The 12602-nt window shown below is 31.2% G+C and overlaps 1 protein-coding gene across 1 annotated transcript in view; it reads left to right on the forward strand.

The window, feature by feature from the left end:
* LOC134699835 (transient receptor potential cation channel subfamily M member 3-like) overlaps positions 1-8693 on the forward strand; it is a 59570-nt gene extending 50877 nt beyond the window's left edge. The window contains exons 9-14 of the mRNA XM_063561244.1: positions 1425-1547; positions 2839-2938; positions 5165-5390; positions 6142-6282; positions 7564-7809; positions 8505-8693. Coding sequence (XP_063417314.1) covers positions 1425-1547; positions 2839-2938; positions 5165-5390; positions 6142-6282; positions 7564-7809; positions 8505-8693 — 1025 coding nt within the window. The remainder of the gene's footprint in view (positions 1-1424; positions 1548-2838; positions 2939-5164; positions 5391-6141; positions 6283-7563; positions 7810-8504) is intronic.
* Positions 8694-12602: the final 3909 nt, after the last annotated feature.

The following is a 12602-nucleotide window of genomic DNA, read 5'->3' on the forward strand; positions in this document are numbered from 1 at the left end:
CTGAACCAGCGTGTCGGATACAGTTCGAGGGGATTTCACGTCACAATATCTCAGAAGCAGGAGTTTAAATATGGCAATGGAACAACAAAAAATTACGAAAGCAAATTTACAGATTTAACATTGTTGGGTTTTGTTTAGAAAAGTTATACAATACAGTATTTACAAAGCCATGTATCACCCTCACTGCTGGTGATCCGATATGGTTTAATCTGTTGTAAAGTTGTCACTGGTTCAGACGTTCTTATTGTCGAGTTGACAATTTTTTTTTCAGGTTTCTAATTTTATCCTTATGAATTTAAAAGAAATTGTATGTGGACCGAAAAAAATTGCAGAAAAAAAGTTTAGTGTTTATCTTTTTGTCATGCTAGAACCTCAGAGAATTTGTTTAATGCACAAAATGTTATTGCAAACGAAAACATAATGCTCTGACATTTTGCACAATGTGAACAAAACACACATGTTTGTCATATTGAACATTGGTTTGATGTCGGTTTCAACTGGCTTACTCAAAGTAGTCAATATGTTAATACCATAGCTGATTCTGTTTCTACGAGACAGTATGTAGTGGAATCCTATGACTGAATGAATTTTAATTTTCATTTATATTATGTCAAACACAAATACTATTTAAAAAGAAAAAAATCCCCTTCAGCATGTAAAACTTTAAGCAAAAATACTCTGAAGCACTTTGAATTTATTGAGCTGCTATACACATATAACCGTTTTAGAAAAACGGTCCTCTATGTGTATAAACTTGCAAAATTGATAGTAAAGGTTAAATTTATTAAGTATTATGTGTTTGAGGTTTTTTTAAATGCAATTTGGGCATTTACTTTGTTTCGAGTAACAATTTTTGAATATTACATTGTTGAAATCTGCAGAAGAGTGTGTTGCACAAAATTAGTTACTATGTGATAGCTGTCTGATTTTGTTCAAATTTGAAGAAAAAAATGTAACTTTGATCTGTATAAGATATTGCCTTTTCAAACAAACACTTATGTGTTGATAAAATTGATCATCAAGTTTTTTTTCTCTCTTTAATTTCAACAAAAAATAGTTAACAATCTTTTTATTTGTGTAGTCCTGTGAATTAAATTTAATGTACAAGACAATATAGCCAAACACCTACATTTTTGTATTGATACAATGTTGCATAACTTAGAAACAAACAGTTAAATCTAACTTTCTATGTTGTGTCATGTGTACTGTCCCTTTGGTATCTTTCGTCCCTCTCTTCCTCTTGTAAACGTTTAACTTTTGCAAAACATTGATTGTTCAAGACACAATCCCATCTACAAAAATTCCAAAATGTTGTTACCAGGTAAAAACTTCAATTAAAAAATCAGATTACAAATATCATTAATGTTTTCGATTCATGATTCATTATATATGCTGAATATTTTGATGATGATGATGTATTACAGACAATGGAAAAGAAGGGATACGGGTTAAAGATGTGTTTAAGCATTTCTTTATATGGGCAGTACTAATGGATCGTAGAGAGCTTGCAATGTTGTTTTGGAGGAAATTAGACAACGATTACATATGTAAGTTTGGAAATGAACACATTTAAAAAGAATAAAAAGAAAATGTATACGTTTCTATAGTATGCAAGACCTGCAAAACTAAGAACGTCAATTATGGTTTAATAACGCGATAATCTTGAAAGATTTTAAACAATCGCTTGGTATACACAGACTATTCTTAGAAAATCAAAATATGTATACGTAAATAATTTATAAAAGAGGGACGAAAGATACCAAAGGGACAGTCAAACTCGTAAATCTAAAACAAACTGACAACGCCATGGCTAAAAATAAAAAAAGACAAACAGAAAACGAATAGTACACATGACACAACAAAGTGTATTTTATATCCATAATTTTCGAAAATTCTAACCAATGATTATACACAAATTGACTGAAGAAACTTGTTTTAGAATACAATTTACCACTCTTCTAAATATGTTTTGATTGTTACCATTTCGCGAGTATTACTAGTAATTGTCATATATTTTCAATTTTACTTTATTATATGAATCTATAATACTAAAATTACGAGGTCCAATTTGTCAGCCGTCATCACGTAAAAACGACGAAGCAAAGAATTCAACTTTATATATAACTAATATAGTACAAAGGTGTAGATTAAAAATTACTCCACTCCAGGCCCTTTTGTTTTCCACGTAATTAATATTGCCAATAATTAAGAAGTTCCGGGTCGAGTCCGATACCGATACCAATAGTATATTCATCTGTTACCTATTACCTTATCTGTACGTTCCGCATTTGACAGGCGCACCACCAAACAGTGTTTTCAGGATATGCTATATACACGGGTCCTAATCACAGGGTTGACACTACTAAACTGTCAAATTGTTACCTATTGTAGTATTTTAATCAGTAAGACTTTATAAGATAACAATACGAATACTAAAAATAAGGCGTATAGGTACAGTTTTCAATTTGTTAACGGGCATGACGTAAAACAGCGAATCAAAGAATTCAACTTTATTTATAACTAATATAGGACAATGCTGTTGATTAAAAAAATACTCCATCCCAGGACCTTTTGTTTTCCAAATGATTAATATTACCAATAATTGATAAGTTCCAGTTAGACGGGTTCAAACAGAAAGATTTGAAAGCAGAGAAAACTGTGATAACTATCTTATAATCGGCATGACTTTATCAGATGACAATACTTATACAAAAATAAGTCTTGCGCATAGTTATATACTTTATTTCAGTCACGGACCCGCGATATCACGGGTGTGTTCTAGTATTATTTATAAATACAAGCTGTTTTCACTTCAATTACTGTAAACATCATTTTTAGATTCTGCTTTATACGCAAGTTCTATTGCTAAAACTCTTGCCGAAAATGGTAGGTCGGAGATGTACGTTGATCAAATGACAGCTTTATGGGACAGCTCTAGGTACGTCAATATCTAGTTAGTTGAGAGTATACAATTTCTTAAGAAATAAAGGACATGTATCCCCACAATTTAAAATATTAAATTAAAATATCAAATTTAAAAAAGTCGGTCTCTACAATAAAAGACACAAGTTCAAAAATGTACTCTTCCGTTTAGTTTACACAAATTGTTCTATCTCAAATCCCTTTTTAAATGACTTCAATTACCTTTTTATGTACCAATATGGAACCATAACAACTGAATTGTAACTACTCGAGACATACCCTATTGGCAATAGTCAAAAATGTTACAAAGTGAAGAAATTATTTTCATGATGTGTAATCCGAATCAATCTATCTTTTTCTTTTCTCATTAACACTTTTAAAGTTTCGATTTATTTCAAAATCATATGACATGTGCTCGAGGTTAGAAGTCACAAGTTTTATTCCTGTATATAAGTTTCACTCTTATGTGAATATTAACAATGATGAACTACATGTATATACCTCAAATGTAATACAACAGTCATGAGCTGCCATTTCCTATCATCATTTGATTGATAGCTGCCTGCTATGAAGGTATTTTAACATTAGTTTCATATGTTAAAGAATATTTCTGTCATTTGAAATCAAAAAAACAACTTCCCAGATTAGTTATCCGTACAAATTTACCCCATTTAAGACGATAACCTAAAGTCATTGAACAAAAATGAGTTCCCATTAAAAAAATGTACTAATATTTTATTTAAATTCAATATTTCTAAAATATTATTACCAAGCAACTGCATTGCCTATTTATTTAAAATAAATATTATAATATTTTGAAATGTTTAAACATTAATTGTTTATGTGGCTTTACTTTTATTCATTATAATTTTAACTTGCTGACAAGCTCCAGGGAAACGCAAAAACAAATAATTCTGGAATAGTAGACTTACCAAATAAAATTTCCAAATGATTTTGTATTTATACCATCTCAAATACAAAACAACACTCACAAAAACATGGATTTTTTTGCTGAGGTAACATTTTTTTTTTTAGTGGGAACTCACGTTTGTCCAATGACTGTATATGTTTCAGTTTTTGATATAACAAGACGGTCCTCGAATGTGACATAAACATTAGACATGTAACCGAATGTGAGCTTACATGATCAACACGACAAATGCCACATATGGAGAGGATAATGTTTACCCTTCTGGGGCCTCCCCTTTTAATGAAGTTCGTGTTGATCGGTCAATAAAATTTGTTACTTTGTTCTTATCGTTTTTTTATTAATCCTTAAAGTAATAGCGTTATTTGTAGAATGCAATCTGATGTATACTTAATGGTTACATTTACTAAAACTTTGTTTTTCTTTCTTAAACAATTTGGCATAATACAACCACCGATAAGTGTAACGATTTGTTTATCAAGCAAAGGCAAACTAATAGAGTGACTCAATTTTCTGCATATGAATCATGGAACTCATGTCGATAGACTCTATAAATCTATGCCTAACTGTTTTTGAATGAATCGATATATCATTTATGCTAAATGAAATTCTACAACAAGTCAACGAATTGTTTTGGTAATAATTGGTTTAAACATTTTTGGAGATGTAACTTAAACTAAATGAAACGTCAACGTCAAGATACGATACAAGAAAATAAAAATGTCATGGAGATTCGTCCTATAAAACGTGTTCGATTATTCGGGGATAAAAAAAGGTAACCATTATTCACCATAAATCTTATAGACGAGCTGCAAAACAACACAATTTCATTAATATAAGGCGACAAAAGGAAAAGGAAAAAGCACATTAACGTGCCATGGACAATTATGAGAAATGTTTTGATATAAAGTTGAAATATGCCACTACATACAGAATATCCCATTATTAGTTACAGTCCATAATCAATAACAGACTCAAATGTTTGAGTTTTTTAGAGAAAAAAATATCAAATGATACTCTTTAATTTGTTTTTTGAACAGATGCATATTATATATTTCGACATATGAAGGTGTGAGGTGATCGATTGCATTACATAAAAATAAATCTAACGTATGCTGATGGAACGAACCATATAGTAGAAGTCAGTCAGAGTTTAGTTATCAGTTACTAAAAACTGTTTGCTAACAAAAAATGTAAACGTGTATAGTTGAACATAAAAATGTTTGTGTGTGTTACGAAACGTTATATCAACATTTTTTCCAATATAAAGTTTCATTTAAACATGTTAAAGTTCGTCATGACATGTCTTTTCAGACATTATGAGAACCTTGCATATAGTGTGATGACAGAATTTTATTACATGGAAAAAAGTCAGGCTCGGCAATTGTTGGATACACAAATGAAAGGATATAATTCTTCTACGATTTTTCAAATTACTGAAAAGTTCACCCTGATGAAGTTCATGGGGCATGCTGTATGCCAAACAGAGCTAAACAGAATTTGGAAGGGACATATATTAGGTCGCACTTCAATTCTTAAGGTAATCAACTATCTTATCTTCTTTCTCGTGCCATTTCGTTTTTCTGAATCATATCTGAATTGTCACACACATTTAATGCATATATATCATGTGCAATATATTTTGTATTTATAGGCATTTTCTGCAGCTTTTATACCAATTCTAATCATGAACATCGTCACTACTAATGCGAGAACTAAACAAATTGACACACAGCAAAAGGAACAGGAAAAGATCTATTTTCCCCGCAATTCCCGACGAGTGTCGCCTGTAGAACCGTATTTGAGCACATGAGATATCCAATGGATATTGTCGGTGTTCAAGTTTTAATGTGAAGGCATCCAGGCAGCATGAACAATCCAAAATGTATCTAAAGGTCAACATATATAATTTTTTAACTTATCTACCAAAAATTGGGCAATTTATGCTGTCCTAATTGTCCTCTCCTGTAAAAATAATTGTGATAAACAAATCTCTAAAAGGTTAAATAGTGAATTGGTGTGTATGTGACGATCAAGCAATACATGTTGTGTTCATATGAAAACAGCAAATACTAAAATAAATCTGTACACTATTCGTCAAATCCCTTTGTTTCATCTCGATGTTCTTCGACTTAATTCTAGAGGGTATTAACAAATCTTTTATTGTACGTATAGAAAGGAATTGTATGTGTTAATCATTATTAGAAGTAGCACATTGTTAATAAGTCAACCAGGTAAAATTGAAATATTTTGTGTATGCCTTTTTAAAATGTGCATGTTTATTTATCTAGTTATCTTATATGACATTCTTGGTGGTATTCTGCTGGTTCATACTGACGGATTTATATCCAATAGCCGAGAAAACTCCATCTGTTCAGGAATACATAGTTTATGCATGGGCAGCATCAGCAATGACAGAAGAGATAAGACAGGTATCTCGTTAATAGGCATTAGTAACTTATGTTAAGTCATTAATTGTACGTTTACACATTGATTGATATAATGCTCAGCAGTAGATATAAGAGTAAGAGTATGACAGGCATTTTCATTAACTCTTCTTATGCAACGATGATCACTCAGTTAATTATTCAAGTCATATGCTGCTATATGGCCGTGAGATCATTGCCAGCAGAAATGTGATCTTTTTGTTCTTTTTGTTTATAACTTGTTCGTTTTGTGTATTGCTTAGTTCGTATGGTTGTCAATATGGTGTTTGTTTTATCATTTATATGTCATCATTCAATCATTCAGCTTGGGGATTGGTCAACATTATGCAATTGTACAACATCACGCTAGTATTTCCTTAATGTTAATTGGCCTATTTTGGTTTTAGTTTTGTTTTGGTTTACTTGGTGACTCTAATGAAATTGTTAAAATTAAACACACAAAAATAAAGCTTGAGCACTGCAAATTGAAACACGAAAATTGCATACCGTTACGACAATATTGGTATGTTAATGTTTTGGAAAAATACTCAATGTTATTATTTCTTCCGTGTACTGCCATTAGTTCTATGAATAACCAAACTGCAAATATATACTACATAACTGGGAACCAGTATTTTAACAAAATTAATTATCTATGGATACTCTATAACTCACCAAAAGAAGCATTGTTTGAGAAAGAGTTGTTTTTTCAAAGTGCAACATTCGCAAAGTTAACTTATCCGTGTTATATTATCTATAATCAAAAGATATAGCAATGTTTTACAATGTGTAAGATGAAATATTATAAAGTTTGTCAGACGCTATCAACAGGTGAATGAATTGATATCAAACTTCGACGTGCTCCCATTACTGAAAATTATAAAAATAAAACAATTTTTGTTTTTCTCTAACACAAATCGAATTTCCCTGCCCTTACACTATCTTCAATCAGCAGATCAATTTCATTTTCTTTCTTGCATGTATGTTTATGTCACCCACCAATATGTAATACTGCTTTATAATGTTATACAATTTTTAGGTTTAGAAAACTCTAATATTAGATTTAACCATTATGTTCAACGAAATACGCATACATTTCTGTATACTAGGTCAAGACTATAACAGTTGTTTTCCAATCGGTTTGCTGGTTGGCAGTAGAGTATTTTTTTAAAACTTAAACGTTAAGTTCGATATTTTTGTTTATACATGTTGTTTTTTTTTTATTATAGAGAGCACATGTTTTAACATATTATTTGATTTGATACATTATATATATACATATTTTAGGCTATTGTGTTCAATCAAGTTTCATTGAATTTAATGACATGGTTCAGTTTTTGGACACTTTATGAATTTGTGATGTACAGTATGTTTATTACTTCTGTAATTCTTCGATTGACCTTGTCTGTTGATGACTTCTACTATGCACGAATGATGTTGGCTATAACATTAGGATTGTTCATCATAAACAGTATGCAGTTTTTTCTTGTGTCTAAACACATTGGACCAAAGGTTATCATGATTGGGAGAATGGTAAGCTATTTTAACAATGTTGTTCTGTGATAAAAAAAAAAGAAAGAATGCAAAACAAAATTGAAAGATCATCAACAAAGCCATAAAATTCACGAACGTAATATAATTATTTGTTTTAGAAATTATGAAGCACGAGCTATATTACGAACATGCTGAGTCAATGTTAGGTGATGTCACGTTAGTGCTGTAATATGCAACAAGAGGTTTTTCCCTTATTCTGAGTTATAATTTTTGTGATCCCCTGTACGAAGCCAACTATCGCTTGTTTTTTTTTTTCCTTTAGATTGTTATTCTAAACTTAATATATCCTTTCATATTACGCAACATATTACAATTACATTGTATCTATTGATATGTCACCTTTGGGAAAGTGTTAACATATATTTACTCTACAATTTTTGTTTTTTAATATTACCTATTGATATTCATCAAAATACAGATGATCACAATATACTCATAATAAATTATGTATTCAAGTTTTAACATTTAGATCCAACGGTATTAATAAGTGCACTACTAACGAGTCGTATTTCAACAAAAGGTGCGTCCGATACACCACACAATACACCTCGTCAATTGTTTTAAACAGCAGCGAATGGTGCAACGACGCTATTATTATATGAAAAAAGGGATTACACATGGTAATTTGATGAGTTTGACTTTGCAAACTTACTTGTAAAACCTTTTTGTTTCAGATGTTCGACATCATTTTCTTCATTTTGATCTTTGCTGTATTTTTATTTGGCTTTGGTGTCATTTATCAAGCAACTATGTACCCAAATTCCACACCAGGATTCCAACTGTTCAAAGAAATCATATACATGCCATATTGGCAGTTGTATGGAGAATTGTTCCTAGAGCAATATGAAGGTACTGTTAACTAGATTTGTAAAACTAATTTGAATAGTTTATCTTAACATCATGTAAACTATATTTTTTATATAATGATGTCTATAGTTTTTTTATATGATATATAAAAGAGGGACAAAAGACACCAAAGGGACAGTCAAACTCGTAAATCTAAAACAAACTGACAACGCCATGGCTAAAAATGAAAAAGACAAACAGAAAAACAATAGTACACATGACACAACATAGAAAACAAAAGAATAAACAACATGAACCCCACCAAAAACTAGGGGTGATCTCAGGTGCTCCGGAAGGGTAAGCAGATCCTGCTCCACATGCAGCACCCGTCGTGTTGCTTATGTGATTACAAATCCGGTAAATAGTCCAATTCGGTAGGTCAAATTCATGAAAGGGAAGGGGATTGTAGTTACGACGTAAGGAACATATCCGATATCATTTGTGAAACGGTTATTCCATAACGGTCAACCAACTCGTGATGGCGTCCGTAAAATTTACGAAGGGATGATTTTAACTTCACCATTTGGAACTCTTGGTTTAATAGCTTCCTTGTGAGCAGTAACCCTCTATCAAGAAAATCATGATAGGAAATGCAAGCACGGGAATATCGTATCAATTGGGAGATATATACCCCGTATGCAGGTGCTGCTGGAATGTTGCTACTTAGAAATGGAAAGTTCACAATTGGAAAGCTGAAATCATCTCTTTTGTCGTAAAGTTTTGTCTTCAACCGACCCTCATTGTCAATTTCTAGATGTAAGTCAAGATATGAAGCCGACTTAACTGTATCTGTAGTATCCTTTATCTCCAATTCGATGGGATAGATGCGATCCACATAGTCACCAAATTTTGAATTGTTTAGTGAAAGAACGTCATTTATATAGCGGAAAGTAGAGTTAAAGGATATTGCTTACTTCTTATCTTTCTTCCTAAGAAGTTCCTGCATGAAGTCAGCCTCATAATAATAAAGAAACAAGTCAGCAAGTAGAGGGGCACAGTTTGTTCCCATTGGGATGCCGACAGTCTGTTGAAAAACACGTCCTCCGAACGTAACAAATATGTTGTCAATCAAGAAATCAAGCATCTTGATAATATCGGTTTCAGAGAATTTTTTGTTTGAATCAGAATGGTTCTTTACAAAGTATGATTTATCCCTCCCTAAGACAAGATACTTGTATCTACGTTGGCCATTCTTTTTTATGAAGCAAAGTAATACCAACTCTTTAAATTTGTCTTTTAGTTTGGAATGTGGAATACTTGTGTAAAGAGTAGAAAAGTCAAATGTTTTAATACTGTTACAAGATGAAAGAGATTTAGATTGTATGTACTCTAAAAGATCTGTGGAATTTTTAAGTATCCACATCTGATTCACGCCACCTCTAGAATAGGCAGTTTCACAATAACTTTGAAGCCCGTCTTTGATTGCTGATAAAATGGATGTTAATAATTTAGAAAGGGGTTTCGTGGAGCACTTGGAAGACCCAGCAATATACCGTTGTTTGTAAGGACACTTATGTAGTTTAGGTATCCAATACAGTGATGGAAGATCCAGTTCTTCATCTTTGGTTGAAATACCAAAGGAACAAAGAACAGACCTATGATTATCCAGGATTTCCTCTTTGGTAAGTGTCGTGAGGGTATATGTTGGGTTTCCAACGTGCATGACGTAGTAAAACCTACATTAGTATAATTATGTGATTGTCTACGGCTTTAACTACAATGAACTATATCGATATTCGTCAATGTATTTGATTGTTGCTTTTGGTTTGTTTTTTCTTTTTGTTTTTGATGGAAAAGAGAGAGGAGATTTTACAAATGGTTTTTCACGAAAACCTTGTGCATGCTCGTGTATACATGTATTTTTTTCTTATATTACAATTTGAAGCCATCTAATTATGTAATAACCTAACAGTGTACATGTTGTTTTTTTTCCAAGATAAATTGAAATCTAACTTGAAAATAATTTCTTCGCAAGCCATTTTTATCCAACATACACACTCATTCGGCTATCTACATATGACTCTGGCAATTATCATTATAACTAATGTTAGATGATTTCCTACCATAACATACATAATTGATCACATCGACGCTCATCATATTGGGCAGTGCTATACACTAATGTTGGTTTACAAACACTACTACATGCATAACTTTCTGGTTGGTGATAATTCTTTTATAAAATGGTCTGTGTGTCCTTTAATGCAAATTAGTTCTTTCGGTTTTGAATATTAAATGGAAAAATAAAAAATAAAAAATATTTATATTCTATAATCTTAGAGATCGGTGAAAAAATTGTGGATTTAATTATTACAGACTTAATTAGCCATGGTAAATGTAACAGTTGTGTGTGTGTCAAATATTATTATTTATTAACCACCCTTGACATTTTAATATGGCGGGTTTTTTTTCAAGATGGCCATAAAAAATATATAAATTGACATGTATAATATGTATCTACTCAAAATCAATGGCACATTTGTTATGAGAGTTCGTTGACAATACATATATAAGTTGAAAAACCCAATATATACGTGAAGGATTTTCTAATTTGCTGTGAACATAATTTTATCGTGTATGTAATAATTTATAATAACACTTTTAATATTAAATCTAAGTATTAAAAGCGTTAATTGCTTGAGTTTGTATCAAAAATGTAGCACGTCATTATTTTCCTTCTGTGAGACTCCGAAAGTCTAATAAATGTAGACTACGTCACATAGTAACCGGTGTTATGATGACGTTTTTGAGGATCCAATTTGGGATAAAAACGTCGTATATACCCCGGCAGTTTCCTGAAGATATACTGACATATCTGTGTTGTTATTCAATCACAAACCTCGACACATTCGTAATCCGATATATATTGATTTATTCTCGTTTTAATCAGGGAAAGATCCGTCTTCGTGTACAAATAATGAAGTGCTTTATCGTAATGGGACTTTCGATAGATGTCCAGAAGTCAACCAGATAAATACAGTAGTGCTGGCAGTTTACATGGTGTTATCACACATTATTCTTGTTAATATTCTCATTGCAATGTTCTCGTAAGTATATTTAATGATTAACATAGATATAGGAAGATGTGGTGTGAGTGCCAATGAGACAACTCTCAATCCAAAAACAATTTATAGATTTTTTTTTATTTTTTTTTTAAAACATACAAACGTTTTATTTCTAAATATTTCCTGTGTACAATTACCTTAGTCGTTCAGGATCAGGCTAAGGGTCCCTGTTTACAAAATGACACCATCTATCCAGGGTAAATAGAAGGCAATAAAAAAAAGTTATCCACTTTTAACCTTGGAATACATTTAGTGTAAAAAATATAATATCCATATAATGTTAGAAGCATCTAACAGTTCTACACTTTAATTTCAAAATAGTAAGTAAATAATTATAAGATACCCACATAAAAGATGTGCATTTACTACAATAACCATGATAGGCTAATACTTTTTTTTTATCATTTGTTTTTGATACAATTATTATTCTAATACTATAAACCATAAAAAATGTACTTTGACTCAAGCTGTATAAAAAAGGTCTAAATTCTCATTATTACAGACTCCAATTTTGTCTTATCAATGATATCAACGCCTTTCAAAAGAAGAACAAATTTTAGATTATATTTCAAGTTTTGTTTCCAGATTTTATAAATATCTTGTGGTGTTTTAGGCGTTTTATTAAATTTTATTGAATTCCTAATTTTCCATAGTGTCCATTTAAAATATATGATTGTTATGTTTAAAAAATTATCATATTTTAGTTGTTTCGTGTTTATACCCAATAGAACCTCCTTTTCACCAAAAGGATTACTTATTCCTATTTTTGACTTAATAAGTATTTCTTGGAGGTTTTTTAAAATTAACTGTGATGTACTACAACTGAAAAATAAGTGTTGCAGGGTTTCTATATTATTGTCA

This window comes from Mytilus trossulus, unplaced genomic scaffold (genome assembly GCF_036588685.1).
Source record: "Mytilus trossulus isolate FHL-02 unplaced genomic scaffold, PNRI_Mtr1.1.1.hap1 h1tg000085l___fragment_1__unscaffolded, whole genome shotgun sequence".
In the NCBI taxonomy this organism is placed as follows: domain Eukaryota; kingdom Metazoa; phylum Mollusca; class Bivalvia; order Mytilida; family Mytilidae; genus Mytilus; species Mytilus trossulus.